Source organism: Lithohypha guttulata (genome assembly GCF_036872675.1).
Source record: "Lithohypha guttulata strain CCFEE 5908 chromosome Unknown scaffold_1, whole genome shotgun sequence".
Taxonomy (NCBI): domain Eukaryota; kingdom Fungi; phylum Ascomycota; class Eurotiomycetes; order Chaetothyriales; family Trichomeriaceae; genus Lithohypha; species Lithohypha guttulata.
In genome coordinates, this window is record NW_027042750.1 from 2,602,763 (window position 1) to 2,617,999 (window position 15,237).

Sequence of the window (15,237 nt, forward strand, 5' to 3'; positions counted from 1 at the left end):
GTGCAAAACCTCCTCGAGTTGAGTCGAGAAGCCAAGTGTATCAGTCAATGCGATTATAGTTTCGGGAATTGAGAAGGTAATACATTTTCAGGAGAACAGTCTCAGAGCAGCGAGGAGCTAGTTGTAATGTAGTCGTACAAGGACTAATTTTACCACATAGAAGAAGCAGCAAGGTTTACTGTCATAGCTCGCTAATAGGTACTGGCTCTCATGCATACATCACTAAATAATCCTTCACAGATCATGTCATACACAAACCCATAGCTCATTCAATGCAGGAGCGGAAGACTAGCGTCTTCTAGCTTCGACCACGACCTCGACCGCCTCCTCGACCTCTGCCAACCGCACCACCGCCTCTTCCCTTGCCTTTGGGTTTTGGTTGCGGCTCGTCTCCTTCACTTTGGTCATCCTCGGACTCATTCTGTGCCTTGTTCGCTTTTCCTTTACCTTTGGCTGTGGCCGTAGCTTTGGCTTTTGGTGCAGCCTTCTTCTTTTTCTCCTTAACATATTTGTCCTTCTTCAGATCCAGCTCTTCGTCATCATCCACTTCTTCAACCTCTGCCTCTGCCAATTCGTCGTCGTCATCGACTGCTTCTTCAAGGTCTGGTTTGTCTTTCTTCGCACCTCCCAGTTTCGTACCCGTTGTTTCTCCAGCCTTCATGTGAGATCGTGGATGGTCTTGAGCATTGTACATCCTGGTAAATGTTGCCTTGGTTTGTGTATCGAGCTTGACGTTCTCCTGATCCATTGGACCAAGACCAAGCTCCAACACGGCATCATAATCATCTTTGTTTAGATAGTATTCGTCCATGAACTTGATCACATCGGGTACAGCTTCTTTACCTTCAGTTTTCATACGGCCTACTGTCTTGTCCCAGATTAGTGGAAGGTACTGCTGTCGAATTTCGTGGCGATCGGCCGAAGTTCGCAGACGCATATGACTCTGTATTTCCTTGACATAGCGTGAGAGCTTGCCTTGCTTGCTGTTGTTGCCAAGCCAGGATGTGAAGCCGACTTGCTGGCCGAAGTTACCGTAGATATAGCTTGCTGGTCGGACAAAGCTGAAGACTGCATGTGTAGGCATCAGCGACCATTGCTGCTGGGAGCCATGAATCATACGATCAATGAGATCGCCATCCGAAATGCTTTCTGCAGCATTGGCCGCCAATTCTAACTCTTTCAGTTTGTGCTGTCCAGGAGATGCGTTAGATACTTGAGCCATCTTTGTTTTCAGATAATTCTCCTGAAGCATTAGGTAGCTGAACTCGTGATCGTTGAAGTATAGCTCAATCTTGTCGTTCAGAGTAGCTTTTGAGGCGCCGGAGAACATCTCAGCACGCAAGATTTTGTTACAGATATCCCATGGCTTCAAGATGACATGTTTCTCCCAAGCTTTCGACATAGCTTTGCCATCATTAAAGAGCATGTCTCTGTTGTCCAGCTTGATAGTAGATATCATGTTTATGATTTGTCGTATGTCGGCATGGCTGCCCTCAATGATAGCATCGATAACCTCTTTTGGCAGCTTCAAGCCTTCTCGAAAGCAGATCGTCAAAATACGTGATCTTATCATGTCAGTAGTTGGTCTGCGGAAAGCAAAATCGGCTGTACAGAAGTCAAACGGCTTCATCTTCGGCAGCCTTCGGTCGTTGCAAATGAGAATCATGGGAATATTGGTCTTTTTAGCGACAGCAGCCATCGCACCAACACCTCCTCTGTCACCAGCTGACATGCCGTCGACCTCGTCCATGATGAGGAGAAGCTTTCTCTTCGTTGGGTCAACCTTTTTGCCATCGCCTGCGAAGTATCCGAGCAGTGAAGTAGTGTCTAGGACACCTTTGAGGCCCACCTCGACCAACTTTTTGCTGCGTGTATCACTGGCATTGTTCTCGACAACGTCGTAACCTTCCAGTTTCGCAACCAAATGAGCTGCCGTTGTTTTGCCAATACCTGGGGGCCCATGCAACATAGCAGCACGATAGATGCCCGAACCATCAGCTCCAGCCTTCTTGAAGCCCTCTGCTTGCCTCTTGGGCCAGGAACGTAACCAATTCTGTAATTTCTCCACAAGACTTTTGTTACCACAGACAGCCTGCATGGTATCTGGCGCATATTTGTCTACCCACAATCGATCTTCCACTCTAGGGACTTTCGGTCGTGCAACGTCGATACCTCGGGCATCAGCAGCAGCCTTGGCCGCTTTCTCGGCCTCTCGTTGCTTCTTCTTTTCAGCTTTTTCCATCTCTTGAGCATCTTCCTGTAATTTCGACTCCGCCTTTGCTTGTTTTTGGGCATGTGCAGCCGCGGCCTTGCCGTCGCCCCCACCAGCTGGCATCTTGCGAATCATCTCAAAGAGGCCATCTTCGTTAATCGTCTTGATGCCGAGTCTTCTGATAGTCTCTAGTTTCTTCGGGCCAGCTTCGGTACCAAGAACAACGTATGATGTTTTCGAGCTGGGAGCACCTGTGATTTTGCCGGCGTATTTCTTGACCAAGTTCTGCCCTTCTTCTCGGCCAAGCGTGTCAAGTACTCCTGTGAAGACAAACGTCAATCCAGCCAAGCAATCCGGTTGACCTTCAGGGAGCTCTTTGGTACCTGCATTGACGGGAACTGTACTTGCGTGACCTCCAGCTATGTTAAAGTCGAATTTCCTAGATTCGTCTCTGGGAGGAGGAGTAGGAGCTCGAACCGTGCTAATAGACTCCAGAATCTTCGCAGCTTCCGAGTTATCAGGCTCCGGCGCTTTCTTCTCTCTTGGTTTTCTGGTAGTTGTGGTACTCTTCTTGGTCTTTTTCTTGGGCGTCTCATCTTCGTCATCCTCATCGTCTTCAACTTTCCGTTTGCGAGATGTGGTTGCTTTCGCCTTCGACTTCGAAGCACTAGCAGTATTCGTGGTGGGAATTTCGGCCATTTCCAAATCACTATCATCAGCAGGGGCGGCTTTCCTACCAACAGCCTTCTTTCGAGGTTGTAATGGTGCATCGTCACTGTCTTCGCTCTCTTCATAGTCATCAGCTTTCCGTCCTGTCTTGAATTCGTCTGCTTGTATGTCATCATCGCCGCCATCCTTACTGTCGTCGAGCTTCACCTTCACATCATCGTCGTCGCTGTGCTCAGCATATGTTGGTTTTTTTGCTGAACCTCTGGCTGAGCGTCGGGCGCTATTCGGTGCAGAGCCATTAATATTAGACTTCTTCGGAGTCACAGCAGAGCCGTTGGTAGCAGATTTGCCATTGGTAGATTTGTTGCTTGCGAAGTAAGCTGAGCTAGTAGTCTCCTCTTCTTTGACGACGTCCTTCGTTGGTTTTCGTTTTTGAGGTGTAGCCTTCTTTGGCTTGACTTCTTCGACATCATCTTCATCGTCCGAAACCACTTTACGAGATCTGCCTTTGGTAGCAGCCTTTTTTGGGTTCTACAATTGTTAGCAAACTCACAGAGATCTGGTGAGAGCATAGAGTATACCGATTCCTGGCTCTGGACCGGAGTTGGAGGTTTGACACCACCACCTCCGCCGAAGAAGCTGCGAATGTCACCAGGCATCGTTGTGAAAGTGAAAATGTCCTGAGGCTTATCGGTTGTCCATGGAAGTTTCTCAGTTAGACTGCCTCGGAGGAAATGAATAAGTAGATAGCTAAGTGTGGCTCTGCTGTTGGCTGTGAAGTGACCACACCTTTTCGAGATTGAGGAGGAGCGATCATGACGCGACACGCGCTCTTCCGACGCGCTCCTGTCGATATTGATTACACTACGAGGCTGCAGCCTTGTCGTGCCTAAAGTGCTACGAAATGCGAAATGGTAGCAACTTGTACTGGCAAAGAACGTTAACCCATACACATTTTGCATCAGCAACCACGCTACAGCAGTCGCAGACCTGAAGAATGCGTGTAGATTGAAGAGTTCCGAGTCCCTCCCGAGATACTATAGAGCCACGACTAAAAACACAATACATCATGCCAGGAGCTTCACTGCGGTCGCTCGGTAAGTACATTTTGGTCTCAGACGATGTCGGCTGATCGATGTTCAGTCGCGAGCCTGGAAGGTCTCATACTGAAACAGGTGTCATCACATCAACCCTTAATAAATCGCACACCCACCCATATAATAACCTCACATTTATCACGACGATCAGCATGGCCATCAAGCTCGCAGCGCACCTTCTCAACGACATCCGTATCGCAAAACTGGTTACGTCCCAACAGACCTGAAAAGAGCAAATCCCGAGTCGGACGACCAAGGATCCAGACCGGCGGCAGTATGCGCGGCACAACTGTTTGCTGGGGTGACTACGGACTACGTATGAAGGACCACGATCGCCGAATATCATCCAAACAGTTACAGCTCGGCTACGATACGATCATGCGCAAATTGAGAGGCTCGGGGCACTTCAAGCTGTACACGAGAGTATCTGCGAATATTGGTGTGTACACGAAGGGAAACGAGCAGCGTATGGGTAAGGGTAAAGGCAAATTCGACTACTGGGCAGCTAGAGTTCCAGTGTCAAGAATAATCTTCGAATTGAGTGGAAACGTGCACGAGAAAGTGGTGCGAGAGGCATTTCGACTCGCTGGGGACAAGCTGCCAGGGCAGTGGGAGACGGTGAAGAAGGGTGATCCGCCGGTAGTAGGAGTGACGAAGTTGAATGCGGAGAAGGGCATAACCTTTGAATCTCTGAAGAGAGCGAGGAAGGATGTTGAGCCGATGAGCAAAGATGCTAGCGATGATGCAATGGTCATAAGTACAATCGAAGGCCCACCAAAGACAGTGAGCACAGATACGGAAACTGTATAGAGTCCAACTGCTGAACTAACTTTGCCGTTCTGTGTTCAGCTTAGAAATCAGATCCTGGCTCAATTCGAGCTCAAGCTCCGACATTATGGTCATGTACGCCACTCTTTGCAGAATATTGCTGCGATGTTCGTGGGTTCTGGTCACTGTCCTCCAACTTCTGTTGTGCTTCTGTGCCGCCATAACCGCCTTCTTGGTTAGCTGAGCCAGTAGAAGTAGTGGTCATACCTCCAACGCCTGACTCTGAGATGTTCTGTCCATATCTGATATTCTCTGTAGTCTGCTTCGCTCGATCACTGTCGACGCCAGAATTGTCATCGACGGTCGTTCCAGGTACATCGCCTAGAGGGAAAAAGTTAGATTATCGACTGGGAGGAGCCAGGCCATACTAACCACCAAGCTGTCCGCTCTGCTTGCTATGCGGTTTGGTGACAGTATGAATACTCTCATATTGAGTCGATTCACCACCTTTCTCAGTGTCCATCATGTTTGAACTCATATTTGCTTTCTCTGCTGCGAGATCTGCGATCGAACCGGATCTGGTCCTGTCTGCACTACTGCCTCTAGAAGTGGATCGACTTGTACTCTTTGAGAGATCTGGTGCAGCGCTCTGGGTTCTGCTTGTAGATGGTGTATTGCTATTGCTTCTTCCTCGTCCGGATTGTTTGAATTCGTTGAGCCAGTGACAAGATATCACGTTCTCGATTTCCTGGGTAAGAGCATGGAATAAGTCCATGAGATTAAACGTTGGGCTCAACCCATGTCTTGCTGAAATGCAGTAGCAGGAGCATTTCGGAAGTTCCACCTACACATGGCTGTCATGTCTGCTCACGCTAGTGACGTCAGGTTGCGGAGACGTCCACCATCCACCATCCTGACAGGAATGCACGAAAATGGTACTCGTGTGTCCATGCGAGCATCTGTGGATGGGAAAGGGTAGCTAGTTGCAATGCAGGCACGATCAACAGACTACTGCTGCGAATCTGCTAGAGTCGAAACCTATACACCAAAACGAAATCAAGTAAGGAAGCAAGGTTCAAGCAGCACAAGGTAAACGTGGATCATTCTGCATCGTGATATTATCAGGTTGTCTTTCTCCCTCCTTTTCTTCTTTTGCTGTACTCCTAGCTAGATGAGCTTCAGTTCCTGGAATCGTTCCAACCGAAATATTGCTAGTCGTTTGGTTTAAGTGTGAATCCTATTTTTCTCTCTCTCTTTATTTCAGAGATTCCACCCGTCCTTTCATTTAGCATCCCCGCCGTCGTCTCCTTCACCTTCACCCTCGTCTTCTCCATCAGTTTCCTTCTTGACTTGCTCCTTCTTGCTTGACTTCTTAGCCTTCTTGGTAGGAGACTCCTCAACATCAGCATCAGCTTTCGTCTCGATCTTCTTGCTGCGTTTTCGGGATTTGGGCGTTTTGCTGTGAGTTGTGGCTGCAGCGTTCTCTTGACCGTCCTCGCGAGAACCATTAGTCTCAACCACCTTCGTAGAATCTTTGCCGCTTTCCAATACGAATTTGTTGTCAGCTTCAACAATGCCCTTGAATCGTCGTTGCGCATTGCCATTCGTGTTGATACCCAGTCTTTGTGCCAGTCCGCCGTAGTTGGGCTTGAATTCGTGGGCTGTTGCAAGTATCTGAAGCAGGAATTCGACCTTTTCTTCAATAGGGAGCGACGCCATATTGGTCGATGGATCTTTGTGTTTGCAAAGAAAGATTTCGCAGGATCTTGACTGGTTGCGCAGTCGACAAGGTAAAGGAAAGCGTTGCCGGAAGAAGAAGCTTCCGACAGGAGGATGCTAGAACATGACAGAATAGTTGAGTGGATTTTTGTTTTGCCGAGTGAAGATTGCGGTAGTGCAGTAATATCTGGTCGGCAGCATCTGTTTTCTCAATTTGTTCTTTACTCATCCTCACTTTATGCTTTGGCTTGCATCCACCGTTGCTCTTCCCGCACACTTGGTCTTTCGACACTGACATTGGGGAAACGCCTCGTAGTGAGCAGATGTGTGCTTTATAGAAACCTTACAAGGGTGCCCTGCTCAGCCATACTTGGTGGCATCGAATAATGCGAAGTTGAAGCCATTGAGAAGGTTATGTCTCAGTCATTGAGACTTCGCATGACTGCTTCAAAGGCCACTAATGCTGCAGCATTGGCAGGGAAAGCTCTTAGGAAGCACGGCAGAAATCCTCTCCAGAACGCTCTGTACCCGCCTTCCTGATAAATTGTTTTGACAGCGTCTTTCCAGTGATAGAATCTTCTAGTGCCATCATTGAGTCCACCTCCTAACGGATCAGTCATAATCCTCTGCTTGACGACGTCAGTCGGATACGTGGTCAGCCAGAAGACTTGAGCACTCAGTCCACCAGCCCAGAAGTTGATGACTGGGGTCGAGAGCTTGGTATGGTTCTTCAATAATTTGGAGAACAAGTCATAGCTGCCCCACCAGAAGAAGAAGAACGATCTGAAGATCAAGGTCGACGTCAATCCATGCCAGAGTCCCGGTATGCCGTGGTGTTTTAGCAGTTTCCTCGCACAATCAATTGGTCCGCTATACAACCTATCCGCTTTCTTGGCGGCGTACTGAATCTGCAAGCGCGCCTTGACATGTTCGACCGGAGCAGCAATGAAGGAGACAGTGCTACCTGCTCCTATCCCAGCCAGTCCATGGCCAAAAGATGACAACGTTCCACTCTTGATCGTCTCTTCACTGACAAACAAAGGATTTTGCCAGACGTGCTCAAGCAGCAGTCTGCGGTATATAGTCAGACTGCCCAGCATTAATGAGTCCATCGCCATCCATCCAAGCAGTGGAGGACTTGCACCTTTGTAGAGTCCTCTTACACCCTCATTCCGCACGGTTTGAAGAACACAGTCCAGAGCACCATGGAATCGACCATGTTCGGCAGTTTGCATGCGCACTTTGATTGTATCGAAAGGATGACCCACTGATAGCTTCGTGACACCAGAAAAGACTCCTGCTACGAAACCCCTGTAGTCTTTGGCTGAGGCTGCCTTGGCCGGCTGGCCCTGCCCGATAGCTTCATTGCTGTGTGAAGATATATCAGGGTTTGCGATGGTGCTATGTTTTGTGAGCGTGCTGATCGCGTACAGTCAAATCTTTCCATCATACCTATCAATGCTGGCCGACATCAATTCTCCTTCAGCTGCAGTCCCTTCGTCAGAAACGAGGCATCTCACCAACGATAGATGGTCCGATAGCGCACCGGGAGCTCATCGTCATGAAAGGAGCCTACACGCAAAGACCATGGCCGAAGATTGGTACTGCATGATTGTTCTTGAATCGGCAGACCTTCGGCAAAGTCAATCGGGGTTCGTGCCAGATCTGCCCGTCACGGATCGACATCTCAGATCGCCCGAACGAAGCTTAAAATGGTTCGAACGAGGAAGGAAGCAAACAGGAGTCAAAGTCAACTCTGTTTAGCGACTACTGGTACGAGAACTATGTGGGATCTTACAAAAACATCTTGATTATCGAGCTCCGGCTCACCCGCAAAAACAGTAATCCCTTCAACCATGTTGGCACCACATCATAAGTCCGCACTGGACAGAATGCATGGTGTTGGTAAGTTTAGACCCCGGGAAGCAACGGAGAACACTGCTGGTGAACCAAAGCGGGTGTGGACATCTTTGATAACAAACACCAAATATCTTTCCGGGCTTATCACCTTGGACTATTCACTCAAGAAGCAAGGCAGCAAGTATCCTCTTATCGCACTCTACACGGACACGTTCCCGGAAGAAGGAAAACAAGCACTCACAGCTCGAGGTATTCCCGCCAGAAGAATCGAGTATCTGCTTCCGTCTGTGCCCAAGGCGTATGCCAACGATCCGCGATTCTACGATTGTTGGAGCAAGCTGGTGCCCTTTAGCCTGACCGAGTATGACCGAGTCGTCCAAATGGACAGTGACATGTTAGTGCTGAAGAACATGGATGAGTTGATGGATCTCGAGCTTGACCCACCAGAGATGGGAGGTGATGGCGATAAGGTGTTTGCGGCCAGCCATGCATGTGCTTGCAATCCTCTGAAGAAACCACACTATCCTAAGGATTGGGTGCCGGCCAATTGTGCCTTCACCAGCCAACACAATGCTCCTGACCAGGCCCAGAAAGAGGGTGCTTCTGCCTTGGCTGGTATAGCATGCCCGAATGGAGGTCTACAGGTGGTCAATCCGAGCAAGGGGGTGTATGATAAGATTCTAGAAACGCTGCAGAACGAAACTTTGACGGCGAGTTATGAGTTTGCAGATCAGAGTTTACTTGGCGAACGCTTCAATGGAAGATGGGTGCCAATTCCTTACGTGTACAACGCCTTGAAAACCATGAGGTGGAAAGGTGTGCACGATGCTATCTGGCGTGATGACGAGGTCAAGAATATGCATTATATTCTCAGCCCCAAGCCATGGGACGAGACGATAGAAACCACGGCCGACGAGTCGCATAAGTGGTGGATTACTACCAATGCTGAACGGTTAGAGGAGGAGAGGGCAAAAGGCATAGAGAAGGGCTTTTAGCGAGGCGCAAAGGACGGTCGAGCTCAAGACAGCAAGATGGCGTGCATGATTAGACTGCACCTTAGATACTTGAATCTTGTTCATTGGATTTCAACACACAGACGTGATGCGAATCGGAGTGATGCAAGTTCTCCGCTGGGTCCTAGGTTTGCACATGAGAACTTTTCAGCCTGATCCACCGCTACAGCTCACGCAAGCCGATAGAGCAGTATTCGATGTAGCCTTACTGCTAAAACCCATTGAGTGTGCTGTAATCAAGTGTTGCTCACCTTGTGCATGGGCCTTACATGCACTCATGTGTTTAGAAGCTGCGATTCGGGTGCTTCGTTTGCCTTCTGCATGCTGCACGGCAGACTGTGTGAAAACCGGTGAGCTTATCCGGTCTATCTCGTTGGTCACTGTCTTGGTGTAGCCTGTGCAGACGGGATTGCAACATGGCACCGCCATATATACTCTTGGTAGTCATGAGGAGTATCTCGGCAGACATAGCTCTCGAGCGTTGATGACAGGATTGATGGAGTTTGTGGAACGTGGGTAACAAGGTTCAGTTGAGACGGAAAGGCTCATGCAGAATATAGGTATTGACAGCCAATGAAGTGAAAGGAAAGACGGAAATCTGCTGGCGATTTGTGTAATAAATGGCAAAGATGTCTCTATTGGAAGCCTCGATACCTGATCCAGCTGCAAGCATGACTGGTCCACCACGTTGAATGGGGTAACCCACACACGCATATGTCGTGGCTAGCCAAGGCCACGCCGGCATAATGCTGCAGTCCAAGGTGAGGCGAGATCGAGTCAGGCAAGACGAAGCTGATGCAGAGTGCAGGAGACTACGGTCGTGCGCACCCAGTGAAAGCGATGCTTCCATCCGTAGCACAGCCGAGCAGAAATACTATGATTGGATAGGCATCGATCGCTTCTGTAGAAATATCTGCAACGAGGAACGTGCGTCTCTGTTAGCGCTTGATGACAGTCAGGTATTGGCTCTTGCGATCAGTCTAGTATCCTCGAGTGTTCGTCCATAACGTGGTCAGTGATACTGCGGACTGAGCGGCTACCTGTCCGCTTGTAACGTTTTACATGACACCAATCACACACTAACATGTTTACTGCCTGCTACTTGGGTCTTCTAAGCCTAGAGCTAGCTATGGTAGACCACACAAGGGCTTCAAGTTCTGGAAGCACAGTATGAATGCGTCCCTTTAGGACAGGGAAGCTAATGCCCACATAGCAGCTGGGTGGCAGACGGAAGGGACGATCCTTTCTCAAACAGGACTCCATCTGTGGGCTCGCTCAATCTCAATCTGTACATGTAGTGTCTGGCTTCCTCTTCACTGCAGCATCTAGTCGTGTGCTTCTTCTCTTCGTCTTCGTTTTCTGCACTTCTCATGAACTCTAACTCGTCTGACAACTCTGTATCAACTAATCGTGCTTGAACTTGAACACTTCTGAAACCCTCGGACGCCTCTCTGCTTGCCGCCCAACGTTTGAGTTGCGTCACGCAGCCACTGCCCCTACCCGAACGATCTCCAGTTGGACAGCAGCTGTCAATCATGAGCGTACATGTTTTGCTATAGCAAACAGACGTCAATTCGCCTGCACAACTACATCATTTTCAGGAGCATCAGGTTCCTGTGTCACCTATACCTTCGACCTGAACAAGAGTAGATCGAAGTGCAGCATTGTAGTGTTCCCACCTGCTCACCGCTTGAACGCTAATTACTCTGTCTGGCTGAACACTACATGACCCTGCTCCTACGACCTCGCTGCAGCTTTTGCCACTGGTTGAGCAGATGTGAGAACAATAGCTAGTTAGGAAGGATTATTTCAGCCAGAATGTGCGTTAGGAGTAAGACCCAGTACGGCTGTGGTCACTGTGTAAAGATTACAGAACCATGCGACATTCAAGATTGCACTACTATGGCCAAATGGAAGTTTCCCGTACACAAAGATTGTCAACAGTGTAGATCTGGCGGCGATACTATCAAAAGAGGCAGAGAAGGTCGTGGCCGATATGCTCGAGAGATCTGTAAACGTGAGGCACAACAATCCTCCTCTGCTGACTCGCTGTCTCCTCCAAGCCTCAGCTCTCCAGTTAGCCCTTGGGCATGCAACGACCCTCCTCAATCACGAGAGAAGAGGTGGGACACCCCTACCCGGCAGAGAGCCGATGAAGCCTGGATCACTGAACATGAGCGTCGTCAATCTGACCTCGAAGAGGCTGTAAGCAAGATATTTCTCAGTAGCCCTCGAAAGTCTCGGAATCAGTACGAGAAAGTCATTGAAGCTGATGAGGTTGAAGAACCTGACGATCTAGAGCTGCTGTCCCCTCTGAGGCTGCGTCCTCTCAAACTCCTAGCATATGAAACGTCACACGGCTCGGACAACTCCCGCTCCTATCACTCCAGTAGAAAGGCTAGTCACGACAGCAATCGAAGCACACAACACAAAGAACTTGTCCTTGAGACACCCAGGAGACAGCTTTACCTTGAGACCACCTGGGCCAGTCACGGTAGAGAGCCAGCACCTCAGCAATTGGTTCGTAAAACCAGAAGGGTCAAAACTGAACCTATCTATCCTCAGTCATGTTCTCTCCAAGCTCCAGTCACGATCCTCCCCACAAGTAATTCCATCATGGGAGCTCATTGGACAAACCAGTACGAAACAATTGTTCAGCCATTACAGCATGATATCTATTACCCAAGGACATACCCAGTTTATTGATCTCAACGTACAGTAGGACGGTTCCATCACGCCCATCAGGAGGCGATTAAGATAGAGATATATTGTACCAGACACGTGTCGTATATACGAAGCAGGAGCGTCGTTTACAGGATTCGCTAAGGGGCGTAGGCGCATTGTTTCTGTGAATAGCATTCACAAGAGCACGCAATGGTTATGTCGTTACCTATTCTTGGTGCAGGTCTCTCGTTCGTTCACAGATCCTGTTCGCACACTCCTTAAACACTAAAAAGGTAGGTGTCAGGTGTACGTCAAAATATGTGCCATCCAACTCGTCTCGAGCTCACGATCAATTTGGATAGTCTTGTGCGGCATTCTTGCTTTCGTTGTTGCCTGAATACAGGGGCACGGAAGCCACGAAGAAGAAGCAGCATCTCAACCATGCCCCACAATGTAGCAATTGCGGCCCCAAACCATCACCTGATTTCATCTTCGCCGAGCTTCCAAGCCTTCTTCACGTATTCGCTTGACTCAATGTGACATTCACTGTTTACAACTACCAATCAAGACGCTGGCTATCCACATGGAGCAATTACGCCTATGCTATTCTCGCTTGTGGTGACTTTCCAGAAGCTTGCCATAAATAGAGCAGACCTGTTGTGCCTTCCATGTTGACAGCACGTCCTGGACAGCCTTGCAAGCTGCGACGCCATGGTTTGGAACGAAGACTTTATGCAGGGCAAGCTCGTGACGCACGAAGCATCACAACTGCCCTTTCAACTTTAAAGATGTCTTCTCATCCTCTGGGTACCACTCAACCTTGTGATGTTGGCTCAAGCTGTACACCTTAGACGAGATTCATGTCGTCTCTGTGGTAATACTGTCTCAATATCGGCTCTGATCTTGATACACTCACTATTGATATAGCGTGACACGACACTGGCTCGAAGTCAAGACTGACTTACACAAGAGATACTGTGTATCCTAGGCAGGAACAAACTGCAAATTCAACAGGATGCCTCGAGCGAAAGAGAAGTCGTCTGGTGGTCTATCAATCGAACTTGACGACAATCGAAAATTCTACACGCCAGGAAGTAAAGTCTCGGGAATAGTCACGTTAAGTACAGCTCAAGATTTTGCAATTGGTTCTGTGAATATTGAGTTCTACGGTAGAGTCAAAGGTAAGCAATACGTCGATTTTGTAATATTGATCCATGCTAAGTCGACTAGTGTTCATGGTATACAGCCACGGTAATGGAGAAACCTACTATCGTGGTCGAGCACCTCTTTTCACACAATCTCAGATGATGTACCAAGGCTATCATAAGAAAGGCGCCGGCACTTTCACCTGGGATTTTTCTTTCGACCTCCCTGTCAATCCTGATGTAGCAACGATCAAGCAAGCGAAGCATCAATGGAAGGACAAGGAACATTTCTTGTCCACGGACGATTACATTCCTGGTCATCAAATGCCACCTACCTTCAAGATGTGGAAGTGGGGCTTTGGCTATAGGTGGCATGCTTTCGTTGAGTATGTGCTGATGGTCGAGGTAAAGGAAGCGCAGGGAGCATCAATGGTCTTACCAGCAGCCTCGAAGAAAGCAGTGAAGCCTTTGGTGGTCAAGCACGTGGCTACCTCTCATGCAGATACACTGTCTCTACCAATGGGAGTGCAGTTCGCACTTCCTGATCAGCTTATAGAGAAGTCACATCTTGGCCGTTCCTCCTTGAAGCAACAACACCTACAATCTTCCAGTAGCAGGCATACTATAAGGACGTCAAGGTTGCACGGCTGGAATCGCGATCAAGGAACCTCATTGTCCTTTTCTAACACTATACGAGACAGAACAAAATCACTCTTTAACTCAAGCAGCCTACCGTGCTTTACATTTGACCTCCGTGTGGACATTCCTGAGGAATTACGCCTCTTACAGCCGGGTTCTATACCTATCCTCGTGAACGTGGTTCCGGTACAGGATGAGTCCCTCACTACGATACAGCCGGACAACTATCCAAACTTACGAGTATCTAGCGTGACGCTGGAGATCTCGGCATCAACGTACATTCGATTCAAGAGTATCCTACCTGCAAAGATAAAAGCGAAGTACGATGTCAAATTGCTCGACCGGCAACCTGTCAACCATACCATCAACATACGACAACGTCAACATCGTTGCCTAACGAACGATCACAATCAGGAGGAGGATGAAGGGCCGAATACAGCACTGGAGCACGGCATTGATCTTTCGACCTTGCCTGGTCTTGCTCCAGCACTAGTATGCGCTAAAATGGGTCTTTCCGGCCTCGAGAAGCCTCTTGTCCCAACGTTCAATACCTATATCATCGCTCGAGAATACACTTTAAGCTGGAAGCTCGAGCTTGAGGTCGCGGGCGAGAAGCTGATCGCCAGTAATGACGACAAGATACGCGTCAGGGTCTTGCCACCAGAAGCGGAAGCACTCGAGGCTATCATGCGGGAATCTGACGCCACAAAAGCAGAGGCTTGCGATGAGGCGGCAGACGAAGAATTAGATCACGACTCAGAAGAGATGAAAGCCGGAAGTACGTGCAGAAAGGCGAAGAGCCACAGGAAGACTTGTAGCAAGAAGAGCAAGTCACAAGAAGCAAGCGAGGAAGCCGCCGCAATAGAATCTTTCACGGCTACTGCTAGCAATTCCAGGTGTGATCAGCACCATGCAGAGGACGTCCTGCCTACATATCAATATCAGAGAGAATTCGTATACCGAAACGAAATTGATGAGCCACCCAGGTACGAAGCACAATGATTTCTTTTGTGTCTCTCTTCCTCGTTCCTCTCTATTAATGGGTGTGGACTGAGTCTTCGCCGACAGTGACGATAGACCTCGATGTTGGGTCGATAGGGTGACGGCAGTATTCAGACGGAGTTCTGGTCACGGTCAGCCTGTTGTTATTGCATAGCACGTTTGGCTTGTGTTTCTGGTTTTTGGGATGTTTCGGAGATATGAGGCTGGAGGCGAGGAGTGTCAGGAGGGCCTATAGGGGTCAGGAGGTACTTGAGCCTGTGACGGTCGGATCCGCTAATGCGGTACCCGGTCTGTGCTGTACTCTCGGATATGGACAACGACGAGCATCAAAAGTAAGAGATAGCGAGTGCGGCTCACCAAAGGCTGCCAGTCCAGACGATCGTTCTCATCATCTCGATATTATCTTGCGCACATGTGCATCTGTATCCCCAACATCGTCATGAGACATT

At 48.9% G+C, this 15,237-nt stretch overlaps 7 protein-coding genes across 7 annotated transcripts; 3 read left to right on the forward strand and 4 right to left on the reverse strand.

Moving 5' to 3' along the window:
* Nucleotides 1-298: 298 nt before the first annotated feature.
* Nucleotides 299-3,540, reverse strand: rfc1 (DNA replication factor C complex subunit Rfc1; the record flags this gene model as incomplete). The annotated part of the gene is made up of 2 exons (XM_064895325.1): nucleotides 299-3,412; nucleotides 3,463-3,540. The coding sequence occupies 2 exons, from the start codon at nucleotides 3,538-3,540 to the stop codon at nucleotides 299-301; spliced, it is 3,192 nt and encodes a 1,063-aa protein (XP_064758012.1).
* Nucleotides 3,541-3,950: 410 nt separating this feature from the next.
* mrpl16 (39S ribosomal protein L16, mitochondrial) lies at nucleotides 3,951-4,788 on the forward strand (the record flags this gene model as incomplete). The annotated part of the gene is made up of 2 exons (XM_064895326.1): nucleotides 3,951-3,978; nucleotides 4,130-4,788. 2 exons carry the CDS (start codon nucleotides 3,951-3,953, stop codon nucleotides 4,786-4,788), a joined length of 687 nt encoding a protein of 228 aa, XP_064758013.1.
* Nucleotides 4,789-4,858: 70 nt separating this feature from the next.
* On the reverse strand, nucleotides 4,859-5,284 carry LTR64_000946 (uncharacterized protein; the record flags this gene model as incomplete). The annotated part of the gene is made up of 2 exons (XM_064895327.1): nucleotides 4,859-5,127; nucleotides 5,179-5,284. 2 exons carry the CDS (start codon nucleotides 5,282-5,284, stop codon nucleotides 4,859-4,861), a joined length of 375 nt encoding a protein of 124 aa, XP_064758014.1.
* Nucleotides 5,285-6,027: 743 nt separating this feature from the next.
* LTR64_000947 (uncharacterized protein) lies at nucleotides 6,028-6,465 on the reverse strand (the record flags this gene model as incomplete). The annotated part of the gene is made up of 1 exon (XM_064895328.1): nucleotides 6,028-6,465. The coding sequence occupies one exon, from the start codon at nucleotides 6,463-6,465 to the stop codon at nucleotides 6,028-6,030; it is 438 nt and encodes a 145-aa protein (XP_064758015.1).
* Nucleotides 6,466-6,884: 419 nt separating this feature from the next.
* Nucleotides 6,885-7,937, reverse strand: LTR64_000948 (uncharacterized protein; the record flags this gene model as incomplete). Its single annotated transcript, XM_064895329.1, has 2 exons — nucleotides 6,885-7,866; nucleotides 7,918-7,937. 2 exons carry the CDS (start codon nucleotides 7,935-7,937, stop codon nucleotides 6,885-6,887), a joined length of 1,002 nt encoding a protein of 333 aa, XP_064758016.1.
* Nucleotides 7,938-8,321: 384 nt separating this feature from the next.
* Nucleotides 8,322-9,320, forward strand: LTR64_000949 (uncharacterized protein; the record flags this gene model as incomplete). Its single annotated transcript, XM_064895330.1, has 1 exon — nucleotides 8,322-9,320. One exon carries the CDS (start codon nucleotides 8,322-8,324, stop codon nucleotides 9,318-9,320), a length of 999 nt encoding a protein of 332 aa, XP_064758017.1.
* Nucleotides 9,321-13,017: 3,697 nt separating this feature from the next.
* LTR64_000950 (uncharacterized protein) lies at nucleotides 13,018-14,788 on the forward strand (the record flags this gene model as incomplete). The annotated part of the gene is made up of 2 exons (XM_064895331.1): nucleotides 13,018-13,183; nucleotides 13,233-14,788. The coding sequence occupies 2 exons, from the start codon at nucleotides 13,018-13,020 to the stop codon at nucleotides 14,786-14,788; spliced, it is 1,722 nt and encodes a 573-aa protein (XP_064758018.1).
* Nucleotides 14,789-15,237: the final 449 nt, after the last annotated feature.